The 22,527-nt window shown below is 47.8% G+C and overlaps 1 protein-coding gene across 2 annotated transcripts; it reads left to right on the forward strand.

Annotated features, from left to right (window-relative positions):
* Nucleotides 1–5,905: 5,905 nt before the first annotated feature.
* PPP1R3B (protein phosphatase 1 regulatory subunit 3B) lies at nucleotides 5,906–16,818 on the forward strand. Of its 2 annotated transcripts, none has more exons than XM_028527045.2 (2): nucleotides 5,906–6,186; nucleotides 12,144–16,818. In XM_028527045.2, exons 1-2 carry the CDS (start codon nucleotides 6,050–6,052, stop codon nucleotides 13,024–13,026), a joined length of 1,020 nt encoding a protein of 339 aa, XP_028382846.2. In that variant the 5' UTR covers nucleotides 5,906–6,049; the 3' UTR covers nucleotides 13,027–16,818. The 2 variants fall into 2 exon arrangements, with proteins under 2 accessions (XP_028382846.2, XP_028382845.1); XM_028527044.2 differs by lacking the exon at nucleotides 5,906–6,186 and adding an exon at nucleotides 6,208–6,916.
* Nucleotides 16,819–22,527: the final 5,709 nt, after the last annotated feature.

The following is a 22,527-nucleotide window of genomic DNA, read 5'->3' on the forward strand; positions in this document are numbered from 1 at the left end:
GCACCTGAGCTCCGCAGAGGATGGGCTGGAGAAGTAGCAGCATTAGAAACAGGTATCACAGAGACCCAGAACAAGGGGCCTGTCCCCAATATTGAGGGCCTGTGTGAGCCGGCTGATATTTAGCTTCTTCCTGACCTTCCAGATTTTGACTGTATTTAGAATAATCCAGAAATGTGACTTCCGTTGCACTTGGGTTTTGTAGAGTGCGTCATCCCGGCTACACATAAAATATTCCAGGAAATCTTCCGAGTACGTGCCGGGCAGGCATTAGTGTTGTCATTCCACAGACAAGAAAACAAGGCACAATGCCGGGAAGTCATTTTCCCGAGGCCCACAGCTCACAGTGGCAGTCGGTCTCCAAACCGGGCACCGCCAGATGACCGGGCCCTTCAGCGCTGCCTTTCCCTGTCTCTGGGCCTTGAGGGTCGGTTATGCCAGCCTTCACCGTTTTGTGTCTTCCCAGCAACTTTAGCAGGAAATTAAACCAGAGATCTCTTCCGTTTTGTAATGCTTCTATTTTCTCATAACCTATGACTTGGGATTGTCCCTTAAAGTTGATGATTAATGCTGATTTATAAGAAAGAGAATTGCTTATTTACTAATCTTTGGAACGACCAAAGAATTAACACAGGAAAACAGGGATGATGCCAAATATCTTTGCTAAGGCTTAATATATGGTTATGTCCACCTCCAAGGCTTAAATGAAAACAATGTCAAAGTTTGGTTTTGTGTATTTTATAGTTCTGGCTACCTACCAAATAAGACTCATACTAATAGCTAGTTACCAGGCTGTTGTTTTTGGTGAAGTGTAATTTCAGAACAAACTGGAGCAGCCTTTGTAACAAATGCACTATTGTCCTCTGCATTTTGTTATGCAGCAGATGAAATAACGACACGACACGAGGCGACGGCCCCCTCGCTGCTCCCGAGGTTTGTGCCTCCTCGGAAACGTGAGCGAGGCAAGGCACAGAGAAGGAACATTCTCAACACGCGGTGACTCCCAGCCTGACCTGCTCGGTTTCCAGCTCCAGGACAGCCCGCGGCTCTGTGTGGAGGAGCCGTTGCCATGAGTTTTGAGAAGGAAGAATGCAGGCTTTAAGTCGTAATTCTCTAGAGGATATCGAATGATCATAGGGAAAACCATGAAGTCAGTTCAGCTTCTGACTCTAAATTTCAAAGAAAACGGGGAGTGATAGGACATTAAAGCTTGCTGGAAAATACAGTGGTGCACATTTTAAAATCACGGTGCATAAATACTTATTTTTTTTTTTGCCTCATTTCTCAAGTGAGTCATTGTTTTCTTAATACGAGTTATATCATCGCCTGTTTCTAAGAGTAGGAACCAGGCAGTATTGTAAACACAGGATGGAACCGGCTGAAATACAATTGCTTACACAAACCCCCGAAGTCCTGGCTGTATCCGAGGCATCTGACTCCAGGCATGCAGCACAAACCGCCCAGAGCTCAGGTACAAGGCATGTGGCTGCCAAGTGGTCTGTCCCAATCCTAAAAGCAGCTCGACATGTTCTTTTGCACAAAAAGCCATGCCACTTGTTGTGAAATTCTGGATGCTATACATTGCATCATATGTATACAGTTACATGTTTAAATATAATTTATGACCACACCAGTCACGAATCGGGATTGAGTGAGCAGAGAAGATAAATACATACTAGGTTCTGCTTTTTAAGCCTGTGGCAGAGCGGTAGTGCCTCATTCCCAACCTCTCCATCTTCTCTCTGACCAGACACCACTTAATACCATTTAAGTCAATAATATGGTTTATGAAGTCCCCATTCATGACCCAAATTGGACATGTACTTTGAGATTCAAAGCTACAGCAAAAAAATGAAGAAATGTATTTATTTTCACCCAGTTACAGAGTATATGACTAATTTGTCAAAATTCCCATATAGCTAGGTGGGTTTTTTTTTTTTTTTGTCAGATGAGGTTTCTAATTTGCCCAAAGTCCACAAACCAAGACCCTATTAGGATTATTTAACTCTTTTCTCCAGTAGTGGGAATAAAAAGTCAATACTGATCTTTCTAAAAACAATTTGGCAATATAAATCAAGAGTCTGAGGAATGTCTGTATTCTGTGGGAAATGGGTTTTAAGAAATAATCAGGGATGTGGACACAGATACCATATAAAGATGCTTATCAAAATGTATTTACAATAGAGAAAATCTGGAAAAAAACCTAAGTGCTCCGCAATAAGAAAATAGTTAAAATATAATTTCTCTATATGAAAGAATATTACACAGCTATTAAAAAGTATGTCTGAAAAATTATAATAATGTTAATACACTAAAAAACGAGAAGTAGTCAGAAGTACATAATTATGATAATCTAACTTTTATGTGTAGAGTACTTGTAAATACTGAATGCAAAGACAGTGAATTATATTGGTAGTTATTTCTAGGTGGTGCTGATTCTATTTTCTTCTTTACGTTTTCCTGTATTTTCCACAATGTCTACAATGATCTTATATTAGTTTTATGGTAATAAAGGTAATAAACAACACAGATGAAAGATATTATACCAGGTTTGTACAAAGCACGGCACAAGGTATGAAGCTATGGAATAAAAGCTGCTCTGTACACATAGCCCTTAAAAGAGTCATCCCCACATCAGATTCACCCAGGAACCCAAAAGCCCTCAACAGTGAGGAAAATACCCTGATGGGCTCTGAGAGTTTTGACATGTAAACCAGTCAAGATCTCCCACGCCTAGGATGCATCCTCCATAGATAGAGGCTTACAGAATCCCTCGGTTAAAGTATTCATCTGCCTATCCCATAAAACATGACCTAGCAAGTCACTTGCAGTCAAATCTGCAAGAGGGGCAGAGGGCCCCGGGTAACCTGATGCGCCCAGAACATGTCTGTAGCTTTAACAGGTGCAAACAACTTCACTCGTCTAAATATAAACCGACTCAGGCAGTTTGGAACGTCTCTCCCTCTTTCTATTCTCATCAGGCACAAGAATGTTCTCTTCTTTAGTTCCGACTCTTGGTGCTGGGTATTTTTATTTAGATTTGCTCTGCCATATTTTTTTTTGTTCAAAGAGAGGCAATATTATAACTCTAAGAAGGAAAAAACTTTTCTTCTAAAATCTTGGATGAAGATAGGACCTCAGTTGGGGCTGTCTTTGAAATGCATTAAGTTGAAAAGGAGATAAGACGACAATATGTTTGAAGACCTTCTGGGTGAGCATGGAGCTAATGGTAACACATGCACAGAGAAACATTGCTTTAATCAGCACAGTGGGAATCCTTTGGGGGAACCTGGAGAGCCCTGCACCGTTGCTGATTCCTAGCACGGCCTCTCCCATGACCCCTACACTCCAACTCCCCCTTCAGGATGCTGCCCCGTGGTCACTCCTTCAGGAACATTCTCTGACCTCCCCTACTTCCCACACTTACCTCCACTGCCACACGTGCCCAGCCTTCCGGTTAGCTCCCAAAACACAGAGATTCACCTTCCATACATTCATCCCACTTCATTATTTAATCTAAAAGAATAAGATATGTTTCATTTTTCCATATCTAGCACCCAGCTTTACAGTAGTTCCTCGCTAATGTGCTGTTGAGTGAATGGGCAAGTATGTAAGCGAGGACTAAAGGAGTCATTGATGAGCCCACGTTTAAGGAATAAAAAAAGACAGCACTACCAGTAATAGACACAAAAAGAGAGTTTATGGGAATATGATAATTAGCTATGATTAGCCACTGCTAGTCTTTTTGGTTTATTTGAGGAAGGGACGGTTGGTTTACTGAATGAAATTGAAACTAAAATGCCAAATGTTATCAATGAACTTGGTATGCATTGACTAACAGGTTGAAATAGTCTGTTTTGACTTTCTTTCTGCTCTAAAATGAGAGAGTGAGGCAAGATCTCAACGTCCAAGGGCCAGTCCAGCTGTCAGGTTCTGGGGCTCTGGACTACTATGAATTCTGCTGGAACAGTCCTCCAAGGCTTGTACCCCAGCTCTATGCTGATCGCAAATAAATCTGTGCTCTTTTCAAATGCACAGATGCCACGCTCCTACCTACCAAGACTGTGGTATGCTACAGCTGGGTTTAGCTCCACTCTCTTGGTCTGAAATAGTGACCAAAACCACCAGGAAAATTATTATTCATGGTTTCCTAGATCTATGTAAGGAAGATGCTTCCCAACCCGAATGCTCTCAAGCTGTGTTCACTTGTCCCAGCTTCTTCCCAGTTCGCTTCAGATCACCCTTTGCCTGCACACATTTTGCAATACCTGTTGGCTCTTTATCTGTGCGCACTCACTCAGCATGCTCACTGAACTGGAGGAACGCAGCCAACGCTTGGCTAAATAAATCTTCAACTCACTCAGCAGCTAATAAGGGGGGGTTAGAGTTGGGAACGGGGTTATTGCACAGAAACTTTATTTGCCAACCACCTACCAATAGGTGATTTCGTAGGTGGTCTTTTTTTTTTTATCAGATTTGCCCATGGAAAGAGAAGGAAGAGGGCTAATGATCGCCCTTCAGACAGGGGAACTATGTCTGGGGAAGCGCTCTAAGTTAAAGGCCCGTGTTGGATTATTGTGGCAGACTAGTGCCTCAGTCTCAGATCCCTAGTACAGTCAGGATATGCTCTTCTATCCCTTAAAGCATAATTTCCTAAATACCATATTCAACAGAATGAAGTTTCATAAATATATTCAATGTAATGGACTGGTCTTTACTCTCAGATTATGTCCTTCTTCCATTGTGTTGTTGTGATTGCTGTTAAAGAGAACTTTTTTTTCTAAATAAAAAGATAATAACTGAAGATGTTAAGGCTATTTTTTTTAAATTCAGTGTCTTTACTTGGCACTTTAAAAAGGTGACAACCCCAGTATCAACTTCCAAAATTCATTAAAATTAGAAAACTGGGATCTTTATCCCTAAAGTGACCTTCTCAAAGCTAATCATAAAAGAGATGTTTTTATATATGACCATATAAGAATGTATTTATTGATCGCCTAGGAGAGGGAGGGCTTTTGGTCTCTTCTGATCTCATCATTTGCTACAGACCTCAAGATATGTCAGAGATCATGCCCAAGTCATTCTTGTAACAGATTCAAGGCAGGTAATTCCTTCCAAAACATCCTACTTTGCCGTGTCTAACACACATCCACGTTTTTGTGTGCATTATACACGGGATTATTATACCCATGGTATGTAATCATCATACCCATGTATAACGCACACCCTTATTTTTCCCTCAAATATGTGAGCAAAAAAAAAAGTGAATGGTACCTGTCTGAGAAACCCTCAACTATGTACATTTGGCCCCCTGTGAAATGGATTTGGTCCTTTGCCCCAATAACAACCATATAAAAAGAACTGTACTATATTCCTATCTCAGTAGCACCTGGACCACGACAGGCACCGAGCAAACGTTCAATAACTGCGAGGGCACTATCTCAGGAGCTGGGAATGACTACCCAGAGAAATGCCATCTAAATAGGAGGGGAAAACAAGGATTTTCTCAGGGCGTCTCCAGGCTCCGCAGGTGGTAGGGAGGGTTTGCTCATCTGCGAGGCCCAAGGCTAAAGTGTGCAGATGAAGGCAGGGCCAGCGGGACAGTGTAAGAAGGCTTTGCCCCGCTAGGACTTTGCCTAGAGAAGGAACTTTGCAAACAGCTTATGTGGAAGCCTCTTACTGTAATGGCATGCTCCTCTGTAGGAAAAGAGCCTCTGACCCCTGCAGCCTGTGCCCAGGCGTCTGATGAAACGGTGACCCACCGCCCTTCCCAGCCTGGGGAGTGCAGCCCTATCCCTCCCGCCGCTCCGCAGATCACGTGGAGGAGCGGTGCTCTCCTGGAGCGTGGCCTCGTGGCAATTGGTCCCGGCTCCGGTCCTGGGCACGCCCATTGGCTGCGGGGGGCGTTCACGTGAAAGGGGGTCTGGGATGGCATCCCGAGAAGGGAGAGGTGGCCAGAAAGTTAAAGGGAGCAGCAACGCGGCAGCTGGGAGCCCGAGTCCCAGGTGGCTGGGAGCCGGGAGGAGGTGAGCCTGTGCTTGTGTACAGACGTATGCGGCTGCCGGCGGAGGGCGCGGACCTGAGTCTCGGCTCCCGCAGCTTCAGTCGCTACGGCAGCTCCAGCCAATGTAGCACAGATGCGGCCGCAGGCTGGCGCCTCTGCACCTCCGGGCTTATGAGCTGTACCAGGTAAAGTCCTCCCCACGCCCTCGAGTCCGAGCGCAGGGCTGCAGACACCGCGCGGCGAGGGGTGCGCAGCGGAGACCCTGTTTGGTTCCTGCCATCTACACTTTCTCCGTCCAACTTGAGGTTATACTCCTGGGTGGAACGCTCTAGACAGGTTCCGGGAAGCTGTTGCTTCCACGTGGAGCGGGCAATACGGGGACGCGAGAGGTAGAATAGAACTCGGCCGGACCCACGTGTTACACCGAGGTGCGGTCCCCGCGGGACTGGGACTTCAGATACCCTTACCCTCTGTTGTCCCTGGATTGGGTCGCCGGAGTTGGGCGGTGGGGTCTGGAGCACAAGAAAAAGCCGATTCGTCTCTCTCCGGACTCGGTTCCCCGTAAAACGCAAAGAAACACACTTGACAGTCTCTCTGGCCACCGAAGGAGTTGAGACATAGAGCGCTGCGGTGGCCGAGGCCCGTGAAACCGAGTCCCCTCTGGCCTCAGGTTCCCAGACTGCGGCTGTTTCGGGGCGGCTGGGGAGAGGTGGCCGCGTGGGGACGCTCGCGCGGCGCGGCTCGGGCCAGGACTACCCCTCCACCCCGCCCTGGTGTAATAACTTGGGCTCCTCCTCCTCCGGGAACCGAGCGTAGTCCAGTGGCAGCCGCCCCTGCCACCTCCCTCTGAACTCTCCGATGAAGCAGATGAAGCAGCGAGCGAGCTGGGGAGGGGGCTGCCCCTTGGCCCCAAAGGTGGGTGCCCGACTGGGAGGAGGATTGTAGAAGGGCTTGGGGTGGGTCAGAGGGTCTGGCTGGAATGACCAGTAGGACCTTCCAGCCTGGGTGTTCCACTCTTTTGAACACAGAGAAAGGTGTGTAGGAGGGACTCGCTGCAAAAGAGGGGATAGAGGACCCAGAACCACATACTAGGAGATTGGGGCTCATCATGGCATCGTTTCCTAGAGAAGAGGAGGAATATTGAGGAGAGGCTTGACTTGGGAACTTGGAGAGTTTCTAGAAGGTGTTGGAGTCTGTGGTTTCTGTGGCCAGGCCTCCCTGGGAGAACCGGGGTCCAGGAGAAGAGAGCCTCAGGCCTTTGAACTGGGGTGCAGAGGAGAGAGGAAATGGTTCATTGGGCAGGGTTGTCCAGGAGCCAGACCCGGAGGAAGCCCGCTGGAGGCCTTACCACAAAAGTGAAGTTGAGGTGTTTAGGGAAAGTCAGTGGGATGAGAAGGATCATCAGGCACTTTTGGCAACCATGCGTTTCCAAGCCAGAAGGGACCTCGGAGGAGGAAGCTGGGGCCCAGAGACTTTGAGTGACTCGGGGCAAGTGGCACAGCTGGGCAGTGACATGTCTAGGCCCGCACGCTGTGTTTCATGCGTGACATTTTTAGACGGCAGGGACTGTGCTGTTTTAACTTACCCCTTTCTGAATGCACAGCCTCTTCCAGAGATATTCATCTCAGAGATGCTTTGGATGGTCTGACAAGATAGAGGAATCCAAGTGGCTTTTAAGGCTATGAATAAGGGCCCCATTGTCCGAGTACAAAGAGAAGGATGCCAACTTTATTCATACTGTGCCAACCGGACCTTTTGGGAGGGGATAAAGGTGTCCTGGAGGGGTAGATGGCCAGGGTTTTAGAAAAATTATAGACAGCTGTGACTGCTTACCTAAATGTAGTTTGGGTGTTCCTGGGGTGGGGTGGGGAAGCTTTGGTCCATCTTATTTGTCTGTCTTCACTTATCAAAGTGAAAAGCAATGGAGGGGGAAATACAGAAATATCTTGGTCTCAAGACCAAAAAAAAAAATAAGACTTCCTATAAAAGGCATGGCCAGAAAGTTAGTCGGTCAGCTGACACTCTGAAGGTCGGGTGTATTTTCTCTGCAAGCCTATAGTTTTCATTAGAAAAGTCACCATGACATCTAGCGCCGGCCAGCTGTCTTTTTCAGGTGGTGTGTTCTTTGTCATTAGTGGGACAGGGAAAACCTTTATGCAGAGCTATCTGTGCTCTCTGACTTTCCTGGGGTGTTGGGGTTCGCTCGCTTTTGACCAGGAACACTGAAATCCACCCTCCGGCATGGCCCAGGCCCTCATGGGGCCAAAGTGAGCCCGAGTACCTATTTGGAAGCAAAGTTTTTGAGCATCCACTCTGGTCTCAGTAACAGCCTCTCATGCTCTCGTGGTCCTGTCCTGCCACGAACTGGCATCCAGGTCCCGTGTCACACTGGGTCAGATGTGCGTCTTGTTCAGTTTTTGCCTCGGGCCAGCCTCGGTGACTCACATTCCCTGGTCCCGGGATGGGCAAGGGCTGGAGCAGCGGCATGTCTGTCAGAAGGGCCCTGCGGTCCAGCGGGGTGCGTCCCGCACGGGGGCTGGTCTTTCTGTGCCATGTGAGTATCACAATGCCTGTCCAGGTGCCTTCTGTCCAGGGACTCAGGAAACTAATACCGTGTTGCTGGGACTGCTTCTGGGTGACGGTCACCCCTGTCACAGTCCACGGGGGCATCCCTGAGCGGTGTGTCAGGAATGCCTACACCAGACCAGCACTTGCATGACCGAATCTTGGAGAATGTTTCAGTTAGCAAAACGGGAATCTACGTGTGAGGGTAGGCAGAGTGGGCAACGGTCAGATCCTATCTTAGATCCTATCCTATCGGCCACACGGGTGAATGTCCACACCTCCAGTTGTGGTGACGCTGAGAAAGTAAAGGGGCTCTGGGCAGAGTGGCTTGTGCAACGCCCCTGGGGCAGTAACCCTTGGGCCTACAGGTGGTTAACCTTGCTTTTGCCTTTCGTGGAAGAATGTTGCAAAACTGATGAGGCTCTAGAAAGTGCCAGTGGAATTGTTTGATTAGCTCTGGCTACAACTGGAACCTCACCTCCTGACCCCCAGTTCCACTAGTTTGTACGGCATTGTGCTAAAAGGTTTTCCAGGCAAATTTCTACCTCTGGGTCCAAGCGGTGTAACGTAACCAGTCTGCATTCTTCAACTGATTCCCTTGCTTTAGAACTGTTTCCACGCTATCTCAAGAGCTTCCCAGCCTTTTCTAATGAGCTGTTTTGATATCGTGTGGGAAAGCACATATGAGGCCTGGCAGCCTGGCCTCATTTCCCAGCCTGGCTGGCCGGGCAGAGGGAACTTGTAGCTGACCCTGTGCTGACTCAGGCAAGGAGGAAGCTGCTGAGGCCAAGGAGGAAGCCCCCTCCCTCCGTTCATACCCAGGTAGTCAAGGGTGGGAAGAGGGGGAGGGGCTGTGATACGAGGCCTTGCCCCCTGCTTGGTGTTTCATTCCTATTGAATAAAAAACAAACCAACAAAAACGACCTGTGTTGAAGTTAGGGCTGAAGAGGTAATTCCAGGACATTCTAACAAAGTTTTGCAATGGACCAGGGAAAAAAAACTAGGTTCAAATACTTCGTAAGTTTAGGGTTTTTTGGGATTTTTTTTTTCATTGAACCTGTTGGTCAACACTCTTAAAAGCTCTCTTGCACAACTCAGTGGGAACTCTCCTTTCCAGAACAGTCGCAGGAGTGTAAGAACAGATAATAGAAAGCAAATCGCCCTCATTGTTTTACTCATTTGACTTTGTTACAGAGGAAATAGTAAGACAGATACCCTTTAAAATGAATGTTTAGATAGCTACATTATGGCTATAAATTATTGTTTTATTTGTCTCTGAATGTGTATGTTTCTTTAGTTGGTCACCTCTAAGTGGTTCCTGCATCCTAGGGAAGCGCTGTAATTCTTTAGGGAAAATGGGGTCAAACTGTGATGTCTTTGTCCTTTGTCATGGTTTTCACTGTCTTTGGTTAATCAAAGTCGGAAGGTAAAAATGAGATTATATTTATTGGACCTAACCAGTGGTCCCAGCTCTGAGCAACATTTTGGACAAAGGCTGCTGTCACTTCTCCTCAAAGACCCATCACCCTGCCGCCTCCACCGTGAGGTGGGAGCTGGGGGAGGCCTGAGAGGGAACCCCCTAGTGCAGCTCCGCACACCCACCTCGTCTTGGTGAGGGAGGAACGTCTGGGAACCAGTCTGTTCCTGCGTCTGTGATTCCCAGACCAGAGATCCGAAACCTGGTTTCTTCACTGACTTCTCAGTTAGCCCATTTTAACTGTCAAATCAGAACATAAATTTACCATAATAATTAGAAAGCTAAAAAATTGCCCGGCTTTAGGGAGGGAATTGTGTTGACTGTGGTTTTGGCAAATCTTGAAATATTTGAGGGTTGTGGGGTTTTTTAGATTCATTTTATTCTGATTATGGAAGGGATATTATGTTAGAAAATGTAAGCAAGAAAACAGAAATTTCCTGAAATCACATCCACTGGATATTCTGACAGTGTTGAATGTATCTCTAGTCCTTTTTTTGTGACTATGCATAATATGCATACGATTTTTGTCCACGGGCCTCGTCTCTATGTACAGGTTTGTCCTTTCCATTTTTTACATTAACAATTTTTTTAATGCCGTTCAAATCTTTCTCCAAATAATGGTTTGATGATGATATAAAATTTCATCCCATGGATGTGGTACACTTGATTTAAGCTGATACCTGTTATTGATCATTTTATTATTTCCTCACCCTTCCCCCCATAATGTTGTCATTGAATATTTTAGTGCATTAACCTCCATGCACTAACCTCCATTTTTTAAAAGATTTTATTTATTCATTCTCAGAGAGGGAAGGGAGGGAGAAAGAGAGAGAGAGAGAGAAACATCAATGTGTGGTTGCTGGAGGTCATGGCCTGCAACCCAGGCATGTACCCTGACTGGGAATCGAACCTGCGACACTTTGGTTTGCAGCCCGCACTCAGTCCACTGAGCTACACCAGCCAGGGCCTCTCCATGCATTTTTAAGAAAATCCTTATCTTAAGAATTATTTCCTTAAGATAAGGACCTGCATGTGCTATTAGAACCAAAAATGATAAGAATATTTAGAAAAGTTGTGCTAATTTGGATTAATACAGGTTTTTGTATTGTCTTTTAAAATTCTTACCTAATTAAGTAGGTAAAAAGGGGCATTGTTTCCTAATCTAAATTTCTTAAATTACTTACAACGTTGGACATTTTGCATATTTATGAGCCACTTTTAAATTTCTTCATGAATTTTTATGCATGCCTTCTTATTTTTGTATGTGAAAAACTCGGCTTTGTTATTGTTTTATAAGACTCTTTATATATGAAGGCACTAACCCTTTGCTGTCATGATTTTTATAGTATGTTTTCCAAGTGTGTCTTTAATTCTTTGATTAAAATTTTTTTCTTAAGAAAAATACAGTGTTCATAAGTCAGATTTAACCTAATCTTTAGAATGATTCTGTTTGCTGTTATTCTTATAGAGGCTATTTTCATTGTAGAAAAAAAAACAAAAACTCACCTATATGAAAAGTTTAGAAGTACTAACTTGCTGGGTTTTTTTAAAGAAAGGTATACTGGGTTATAAAAACCTACTGTACATTTAATGAAAGTAGGGTTGTGTCTGTCTTCACTATTGAAGTCCAATGTTCTTCGAAATGGCTGGCCTATAGTAAATGCTAATCAATATTTATGGAATGAATCCATTTCTTTTCATTTGATTAAAGCAGTATTTACCAAAGTATGTTCCTCAGAACAAGTATCCTGCTTGATGCCCCACAAACAGGGTTCCCGAGTCAGATAAGTTTGGTCAGTTCTGCAAATAGTACTCTCTGTTATTAATCCTCATAGCATATCATTACAGAAAAAGTATCGTGACAGTAAAACCTATAAACTTAGCATTACAGCTCGTGGTTCCATGCTTTTTTGATCGTTTGTTTCAACTTTGGACCTCTTCCTCCCCACCCCACTTCACACCCTTGATCTCCCGTGAAACCAAGGTCGGCCGGACCACAGTGGAGTTAATGCTGAGCCGTCGCCCCGTGGACAGAGAGGAAGGAAAGCAACATCGGTCTGATCTCATTGCTGTTTCTTTCTCTGCCCCTCTCTTTGCCAGGGTTCTCACCTATCCCCGTGACCCGACGATGGCTGTGGACATCGAGTGCAGGTACGGCTGCATGGCCCCTTCCTTGCGCAGAGAGAGGTTCGCCTTCAAGATCTCGGCGAAGCCAAGCAAACCTCTGAGGCCTTGTATCCAGCTGAGCAGCAAGAATGAAGCCAGCGGAGTGGTGGCCCCCGCCATCCAGGAGAAAAAGGTGAAAAAGCGAGTGTCCTTCGCAGACAACCAGGGGCTGGCCCTGACAATGGTCAAAGTGTTCTCAGAATTTGATGACCCGTTAGATATTCCGTTCAACATCACCCAGCTCCTAGACAACATTGTGAGTCTGACGACAGCAGAGAGCGAGAGCTTTGTTTTGGATTTCCCTCAGCCTTCGGCAGATTACCTAGACTTCAGAAACCGGCTTCAGACCGACCACGTCTGCCTGGAGAACTGTGTCCTGAAGGACAAAGCCATCGCCGGCACAGTGAAGGTGCAGAACCTTGCGTTTGAGAAGACGGTGAAAATAAGGATGACCTTCGACACTTGGAAAAGCTTCACAGACTTTCCCTGCTGGTACGTGAAGGACACGTACTCCAGTTCAGACAGGGACACGTTCTCCTTCGACATCCGCTTGCCCGAGAAAATCCAGTCTTACGAAAGGATGGAGTTCGCCGTGTGTTACGAGTGCAACGGGCAGACGTACTGGGACAGCAACAAGGGCAAAAACTACCGGATCACACGGGCGGAATTAAAATCCACGCAGGGGACAGCTGAGTTGCACAGTGGGCCAGATTTTGGAATATCCTTCGACCAGTTCGGAAGCCCTCGCTGTTCCTATGGCCTGTTTCCGGAGTGGCCCAGTTACCTAGGGTACGAAAAGCTAGGGCCCTACTATTAGTGACTGCGAGTGCCAGAGGCTGGCCCAGCAGGTGCAGACAAGCCTAGCCGCCCTCACGGTGGGAGGAGATGGAAGCCAAGAGAACAGCCGAACTGCCGTTAGGCACAGTTTTTGAAAAGAAAGGATCCTATGCAGTTTTTCCTTCAACCAGCAAGTCCAGCCCGGCCTAGATCATAGAACTGGCTTCATGCTCAGAGGGGCTGCAGTGTGCTGGTCTGTTTGGCACTCGTGGCAGCTGCAGCATCTGGGCAGGATGCTGCCAGGAAGGGTCTGGATAGGAACCAGGCCTGCAGGCAGTGCTAGCGAGGCTGGAGCATGGTGGCTTCATAAGGACGCAACTCGGAGGGTGCCCGGGCTGGGTGGAGGAGCCACTGGGGAAAGTCAGTCACTTGAATGTCACTGCCCCCAGCCACCTTGTGGATCCTGGCTGTTCGTCTTTAGGTGTTCTCCACCCAGCCAGGCCCTTCCTGCCTGTTGCTGCTGTCCTGTGTCCATGGGCTCTGCATACTTTGCGCACATTTGTGTGTGTGTGTGTGTTTTTCTTCACCAGTTCGTCTGATGTGCAGGAGAAGATAAGAAAGGCAAATCAGCCTGTGAGACCGGCACTTCCCCTTTCTGACCCAGCGTGACTGGCTCCTGGTCAGTGGCGTAGACTGTGTCGGTGACAGCAGGACAGTCATGAGTGGGACACTTTCAGCTTCTCCTCTTGGCTTTTGGGGGAGCTTCCTAAGTACTCAGCCTTATCCTGAGTCGCCAGACGGCTCAATGACAGGGGTGCTTTAACTCGCTCGGTGGCTCTGCAGGCGTCTCGTCGTTCACACGAGGACTTTCAATCTCCTTTCCTGGAGAGTCGTCCTTTGCGCTGTGTTCAGGACACTTGGACTTGCAGATCCACTAGTTCCCCAGAGCCTTCCGAAAATGTCTGCTTTTATTTTGACTGTGATTTACAATGTCCAGGACACTTTACGCGCACCCAGGGGCTCTGACTTGGGTGTTCTTATTTATGGCATGTGAGTATGGTTATGTGAAGCGGGGAGGGGAGAAAAACCTCACTAAGTTCTCCTCCGTCTTGCAAGTGTGAAATGTCGGACGTCGATTGTTCTTCAGTGCGTTGGACTAAGGGGTTAAACACCCGTCGGCTCTTACCGTTGTGAGACCCCGAGACTTGGACTGTCAGAGGGCTCCCCAGACCCCGGGACTTTCCTTGGGCGGGACTGGCTTGTACTTGGGGTGGTTTACAATATTTTTACATGTGTATTTGTAGAAGGTGGAGGGAGGGTTCTGTTTTGTTTTTGTTTTTGGAGATTAAACAACACTCTCAGATTCCTTTTGCCTGATTTACTCAAGCGAGGTCTCCCTAAGGGAGGCCGGAGGCAGGCACACAGCTCCTGGACTCTGGAAGCCAAGAGTCTCCTTCCGCTGGTATCCTCCAGGTCCTGTAGGAAGGACGTCCTGCTTCTGCGTGGGTGAGTGTCAGGCAGGGACGGAGTGTCTGGCTGGGCTCCTGGAGTTTGGTGGTGGTTGTTTTTGTTTGTTTCTTTTATGAACTTTAAAATGTTATAACTTTTTAAGTGCTCTTTAAGTGGTGTTCAATGTAATGCTTCTTCCTAAAAACGGCTGTTACTAGTCTGCAATCTAGTGCTTTATTCTTCATGCCTCTGCCAGGTGGGCAGCCCTGAGGGATTCCACGATAATATAATTTATGGGAAAATCACATTCACCTTGTGCTGAAGTTGGGCAGAACTGTGATTTATCTCAGCATATCTCACATCAAGCACACAGAGAGTACTTTGTGTTACAAATCTTGTTGATCAGAGCCATTAAGAGCGTAAATCTAAACTGAATAGAAGCAAACCTGATTTCATATAGGTCGTGAATTGATTTTGTCTTGAGAAGTCCCCTCCCTCCCCCTCCCTCCCCTGCCCTGCCTGGACAGGTGTGAGTCGCACTTGCATGTTACCAGACTACAAGGGAATGAGATCATTCTGTGTGCCTGAGGAACATGCCTCGAGTGACTTCTCTACGGTTTTCAATAATATAGTGATCCTAAGACATTCCTGTGTCAAAATTTGAAATAGGGTGATTCAGCGATAAGCATCTCTTTTAAAACAGCTGTAAACCCTCCCTTCCCCTTCTTGAGTCCCAGGCCTCCCCTGGTTTTTGTTTTTTGGGGTTTTTTTTTGTTTTGTTTTGTTTTTGCTGGCGGCTCTGGCTGCAAGCCCCCAACCAGCGCACCTGGGACCCTCACCCACCAGGCAAGTCCTCGCCTGCTTGCAGAGACCCTGCTCTGACTCAAGAGTCTGGTGCCCGGCTCCCCGTCCGTGTCGCCATTCAGTGAGCTTGGAGCCTCTGAAGGATACCAGCTCCTGTTTGCTAAGCAGGCTTTCTCCTTCTGTCCCTGTCACCAGATGGCCTCAAGAGCCGCCTGAATGGAACCTCTCATTCCGTAGGCCTCCGTGAGCTCGCAGGTCTCCACGCTGCAGAGAGGGATGGGTTTCCAGGCTGTAGGCTTCCCTGCACCTGGCCTGTAGCCTTGGGTCTCAGACAGCTCTTGGCTGTGATGACAAATGGCCCCCAATCCTGGGGTCCTTCCTGAGTTGCCCCAGAGGGCCCAGCCTCCTGCAAGGGGGCTGGTGGTCCGGGAATGGGAAAGCAGCTCCATTTTTGTTTCTTATTTATTCCCCAAAATGCCTTGGGTTAGCGTTTGCAAATTAGGTGCAATAAATAAGCTGGACTATATAAAGATGTAATAAATAAGCTTTCAGTGTTTCTTGGAAGAGATGAAGCATTTGAGTGGGTTTCTTCCTCTCGCTCTTTTTTAGGATTCTTGTTATAGTGTAGCTGGTGAGAAATAACAGAGTTACATAGTTCTCCACAAATTAAAACAATTTCAGAATCAACGTAGAATTTCTTTTTTCTCTACGATTTAATTTTAATGGTGGCAAAACAAGACTTGATGTTTTTTTAAAGCTGTAAATTTCGAACTGCTCAACGAATTTGTGGTTTTGATCTTTGCTTATAATTTGCTTTTGAAAAACAAGCGTCACTTGTAGTCACTTGGATGTTAAATGGGTTATATATGTGTTTTTAAGCCCAAAAAGGGATTGTTTGCTCACTTTTTAGAAATGCCCATTTTCTGGCTCTCAGTGGATGGGGAATGAAAGCCTTGGTTGTTTTTTTCATTTGTTCCCTCTTTTAAATGCCCCCCCCCCCTCCACGACTGGATGTGGTTTGCCGGAGCAGGCCTCGCGGCTCTTTGCTCCGGGAGGTCCCAATCTACTTGTCTCTTCGGATGTGATCACTGACATTGTGGAGAAGTGAAACAAAGAATGGCATCTTACAGAGTCATCAGAAGACACTTAGGCAGCCACCTTCCCTCCCTGAAGTGTGGGACACAGCCGGGGTGGGACAGGGGGCTGTGGCTCTGGGTGGCTCCTCCTCCTTGGGGTCGGAAAGCACAGCAGCCCAGGCTGTGAAGCCAGAAACGTTTTTACAGTTCTGTTATCAGTGCCCGGAGATTGCTGGGCCCGGGAGGACTCCCAGATGCCGCCATGACCACAGTCACTACGTGGTTTCACTTTGACTTCGATGTGAATGTAGAACTGAAAGCCCAGCTTCGGTGCACGCCTGCAAGTGCCTTGTCAAGGAATTTCCACGTTTTGAAAAAATAAATATTTTTGTACACAACGCGGAAGAGGAAATGCACTTTAAAATCACAAGAATGGATGTATTTTGTGTGGAATAAGAGAGTGGTTTGTAACAAATGCAAAAACGTAATAAAGGTAGTAAAAACCAAAACTGAGATTGTCCTATTTTAAACTGCTGCTCTGCTGGGAGTCAGGTGCGGGGAGGTTGATTCTCGGTGCGTTTCCGCAGACAGGACACAGGTTTGCAGAGGGACGGGGCTCAGTCAACGGCCGAGCTGATGAAGCTGGAAGACCCAGAGGAAGGGCTGGGGAATGGCTTTGCAACTTGTCACAGTGGCTGATTATAACTCAGAAAATACGTGCTGGGGCTGAAGCACAGGGGCCAGTGTTGCTCTGAATCCACTCTTTTAAAGGTATATTTTATTTTATTTTTACACTTGTTGGGGTGGCACTGGTTAATAAGATGATACAGGTTTCAAGTGTACGTTTCCACGATACACCGTCTGCATATTGCACTGTGTGCCTACCACCCAAAGTCAGATCTTCTCCCACCCCCATGCCCTGACCCCCTTTACCCTTTACCGCCCTCCATTGCCCCCTCCCTCTGGTCACCACCCTATGTTGTCTGTGCCCGAGTTTTCCTTTGTTCTTTTGGTTGGTTCATTCACTGCTTTCAGTTGTATATCCCCTGTACGATTGACATTGTACGGTTCTTCACTTTTCTGTCCCGCCTGTTTCACTTAGCGTGGTGTTCCGAATCCATGCTTCATGGTCTGAACACTTGTTCTTGAAGTGTATTTTCGGTTTGGTGTATTCAAAGGTGGGAACCCTGTAAATGCCACTGAGAGCTTTTAACCACTTAGTCACCCTGCCACCAGCAAAACCAGCCCGCTCCCTAGAGGACTCCCTTCCCATCGGTCCTCCGACACGCCCCCGGAAGAAGCTTTCCAGGGATGTTTTACTTCCCAGTTCAGAAGGGGGAGTGGAGGCAGAGGGGCGCTGCAGCCAGATGGCTCCCCTCGGGCAGGCTCCACCCCGAGAAAGGTGGCAGTGGCTCTGCCCCGGGGAGGGGAGTGCGTGAAAGTTGCGTCCCCAGCAAGCAGAGGCAAAAAGCGAGCTACATACATAACTGCCTTTCCCGAGAATATCAAACTTCGTAGAAATGGGAAGGGGGAAAGATTACACTTTTTAAAAATGAATGTCTGTGCTGAGATTCGGAATGGTTTTTATACTCCTGTAATTCTGACTTGTGAGACAGACACCTCAGAGATGTCTAGAGTGAAAAAAAAAAAAAGAAAGAAAGAAAAAGAACACTTTCCAGAGCCATGTGCCCAGAATCACAAACATCCAGCTCTCTGAGCAATCCAGCTGAGCGTTTACTGGAGATCTGCCGTGTGCTAGGCAGTGCTAGGTCCTTTCCTACCCCGACCTGTACCAGACACTCGTGTTTTAGGTGATCCCTCTGGTGGCCATGAAAGCAGTGCGTTCTGCTGCCCAGTGGCATCTCGAGTCCGAAAGCTGGGGTTCTAGCCTCGACCCTGCCGTCCCCCGTCAACGGCTGTACTGAAGGGGCTCATAGTGTTTCCAGCGGGAATGAGAAACCAGGGTCTCTAGCTGGGCCCTGAGCACTTGGGAGAGTTGGCCAGCATATTCATCTTTAAAAGGTTTCTAAATATAAACTTGGAGAAAGCACCACGTACACTATTTGCATTCTTCATAAACTCACAGGAATGAAGAGCATTCCAGACAACGGTGTGGACACGCTGAAACCGTCAGGGGTCGGGCTGGAAGGCATGTCAGGGCCCGTTCGGTGGGCGAAGATGTGTAGGGCCTGAGTGTGTCTCCTAAAGTCACACAGGCAGTGACAAAGCTGGAGAGGACCATGAGGGTCTTTCCTGCTTCTTCCAACAACTGCACCCCCAAACTGGCATGCATCTCAGAGAACGGAGACTTGAGGGTTGATTCTGGAAAGAAGACCCTCGTGATGGAGAAGCAACCCCAGGGGTGGGTGAACATATCCTTATAAACGGCAGGCATGCCCCTCCCAAAGGCTTCCTCAGCACAGACACGGACCACCCACCCAAGGAAGCGGGGGGCCGGACACCCAGAGGTTTAAACACGTAAATCTCTGAAACAGCTGACCGCTGATTCAAACAAATATTTTAAAAACATAGCATTGGATACACACACACACACACACACACACACCTGCACACTGGCGTAAAAGTGGACATTAAGTAATTGGGGTATCTGAGGGCCTGAGGGGCAGCAGGCTGTCGTTGATGGCAGGAAGCCACCGAAGGGGCCTGTGGCTGCAGGGACCGCCTGGGAGACGGGCAGGGGCGAGGCCTCAGGGTTGCCTGGCACGGGGACAGAAGCCCCGCTGGAGCGCAGGGGACTCTGGCCTTTACCCCTCGCTGACCCTTGGTGAGGAAACAGGGCGGCTCCACTGATGCCTTTTGTGGCCACACGGGAGTCTCTGGTAGGTGACGTGTCTCTGCAAACACTGACGTGCCTGCCAGCAACAGGTCCTCCGCGGGGCTTGAACTGCCAAAGGTAGGGTGAAGGTACACAACACACTTTCCGAGCCAAAGACGTTCGTAGTGACCCAGCATCTGGACCTTCTACCCAAAAATGCAGCACCAGGTGGCTAGGTCAAGAGTCAGCAACCTTCATCTGTAAAGGGCCAGACGGTAACTATTCCAGGCTTTTCAGGCCCGCATAGGGTCCCCTTCACAGATTCTTCTTTAGAAACGCAAAGGCCATTCTTAGCTGTGGGCCACACAAAGCAGGCCAAGGGCTAGACTGGATCTGCCGCCTGGAGTTTGCTGACTCTGGCTGAAAAGTCTCATGGGAAGAGTCAGACTTCAGGGCCAACTTGCAGGCCCTCAGCAGAGGCCTGGAGTCAACTCTGCAGTTTGTTTGTTTGTTTGTTCAAAGACCGTATAATTGATGGTCCTAACTGGGACGCTCTGAGAATCAATGGGGCGCTGTGAAGTGCTCTGGAGTGCTCCGCGTAAACGGGGAGCCTCCTGGGCAGACGAAACTGTGGGAGCCCCAGCTGCGCTCACCTCCTCCGGGCCTGGGGATCTTTCTCTGGGGAGCTCAGAGAGCCAGAGCAGTCATGGGCCGGGATCAGTTCTGGCTTGGATGGCGCCTTTTTTTGGATGGGTTAGAACGGAGTGGTAATTTTGTCTGAGGTTTGGATGTTTTTGTTGGTTAGCTTTTCTGGTTCCTAATTGTAGTGCTGATGGCCAAAAGCCCTCTGGGGACTCCAGTCAATTCACTCTTAAGGGTAGAAAGTTTAGAAGGAAAGGGGTTATTACTGGTCTGGGCTTATGTCCTACTACCTCTGCCCCTTCCCCTACTCCGCCACCCCTGTCCCCAACAACGAGGGCATGGCAAGGTGCCCCGAGGAGCTGGTCACTGTAGGCACAGGCACAGGCTGACTTGAGCACGAGTCCAAACCCCAGCCCCCAGAAAGAGCACTGAAGTGCGCCCAGGAATTTTGCCAAGTGCAGGGTCTCAGCCCATCCTTCCCTGGCCCAGCCAGTTCAAGACGCCTGACGCTTCCTGAGGGCTGTCCCTGTGATGTGGGCCCACGTGTTCTTCCTTTTCAGTTTGTCACCCCCTCCTGCTGGCATCCGCCCTTGCCCAGCGCTGGAGCAGGGCCTGTCGTGTGAGTGCTGCGGGCACTCGGAAAGGGTTTGATGACACCCCCATATATCCAAGGGGAACTCTCAGACTCCAGAGGGTGGTTAAGCTTTCCAGGGTGCACCCCTCTTTTAGAGAGAGGGGAACAGCACACATCACTACCCGCACTGCTGCAGCTGGGGAGAAAGAGACACTAGTCACCGTTCTCCTGGGCTCACTCCCGGGACCGCCCGGTTAACTCCCCCTTGGCGGACATCTGGGACCCATCTGAAGGTGGACTAGCCAGGTGACATTCCACTTCCCTTATTACCATATCATTTTATTAAAAATTGTTTCATTATTAAGTATTCACCATCGATCAATTATCTACTGAAACAACACTGAAATAGCCCCCACATATTTTCATAAGTTCTTCTCGCACACTGCTTTGCACATCTGTCCAGGCAACCAAGCATTTGCTAATTTGGATTCTCCAGTCTCCAGTTGCTCTCCTCATCCACTGGTCAATCACCTTCCACCTTGGATCCCCATGCCTTATATTATTCGTGTGTTATTATTGCACACACACACAGAGACTTTGCAAAGAAAAATTATTTCCTCTGCAAAAATCCCTCTCATGCTGGTTCCTTTCTCTGCTTTGAGATGGGACGTTCCAGGCCCAGGGTTCCTGCAGGTGAGGCCCTCTCTGTCTTCCTGGGGCAAAGGGCAGTGTTGAAAGGCTACAGACTCCAACAGTCTGCAGCCATGGCTGGAGCAGCCCAGAGACACAAGGCGCTGGTTCTTCTACCCTGCATAGCAAGGCGCACTCCTTGTGTGCTCAGCCTCTCCACTGTCTTCCCCAGATGGGGACCCAGGGCTACCGTGTCTCCAACTGCAACCTCAGCTTCTTGCGCCAGCAAACACAGGCAGGAGCAGCTGGTGGCTTTCAAATGGTACATGAAGCATTGGAATCTGTTTTTAAACCAAATCTGACATAAAGTCAATTTTCATAATTAACAGAACAGGAGCTGCCCAAGGTGGACACTTCGAGCGGTAGGGAAGCACACCCCTCCTCCCTCCGCAGACGCCTGGGGCACTTCCTGAGAACCCTGGGCTCCACACATCTGGGCGAGAACCTTTTCCTTACAGCTCAGAAGCCCACGGCTCCTGCTTCCCATACTAGTGAATGTAGTTCAAGGAAATCCTGTAAATAAAACAAAAGCCAGCTAACAATCAAAACCTCTCCGAGAGCAAAACACAACCACTGAACCGCATATTATGCCAAAGGACTTCGGTTATGTTTGGGCTATGCTATCAAGAATAATTTTCATCTCCTCTCACAAACAAATCATCAGCTCATTCACACAGAGCTACATTTGAATTGCTTGTTACTGTACATATGTATCTTACATTTTCATGCAAAAATTAAACTCCTGGACAAGGCAACTTCTATTCCGTACTAACAATATATTAAGTAAAATTGCTGAGAACTTTTCAGGGCAAGGTTATAATTGGGGCCAAGTACTCTGGGGAGCAGAGAAAGAAAAAGACATGCCATTGTGACCAAGATATTTATACTTTCTCCAGTGGTTATTTTAGTCTTTCTTCTCCCAAACTGTGCATTTTTTACTCCGTTTACTTGCATCAAACTAAGCCCAGAGAGCCCTAATTTTTTTAAAATTAAACTTATTTTGAGACAAATGTAGATTCACATGCAATTTTAAGAAATAGAGAGAGTCCGTGAACTGTTTACCAAGATTCTCCAATGGTAACATCTGGCAAAACTGTCCTACAGTGTCACACTTGGGTCACCAACACTGATGCAGGCAAGACACAGGTCATTTCTACCACCACAGAGGTCCCTCGTATAGTCCTTCTACAGACACTCTGACTCCCCACCCCTCCCCCTCCCCCTCCCCCCACCACATTGCCCCCCCAGCCCCAGTCCCTGGCCTCTGGCCATGACTAATCTGTTCTCCATCTCTATGATTTTGTCACTTGGAGTATGTTATATAAACGGAATCATAAGGTATGTAATCTTTGGGGGGTGGCTCTTTCCACTCAGCATAATTTCCTGGAGATTCATCCAAACTGTTCTGTGTATCGGATGCGTACTTTTTATTGCTGAGGTCATTCCAGTGAGTAGATGTTCTGCAGTTTCTTCAACAGTACCTATACTGAAGAGGACTTGAGTTGTTTCTAGTTCGGGGTTACTGCAGAT

The sequence above is a fragment of the Phyllostomus discolor genome, chromosome 11 (assembly GCF_004126475.2).
Source record: "Phyllostomus discolor isolate MPI-MPIP mPhyDis1 chromosome 11, mPhyDis1.pri.v3, whole genome shotgun sequence".
Taxonomy (NCBI): domain Eukaryota; kingdom Metazoa; phylum Chordata; class Mammalia; order Chiroptera; family Phyllostomidae; genus Phyllostomus; species Phyllostomus discolor.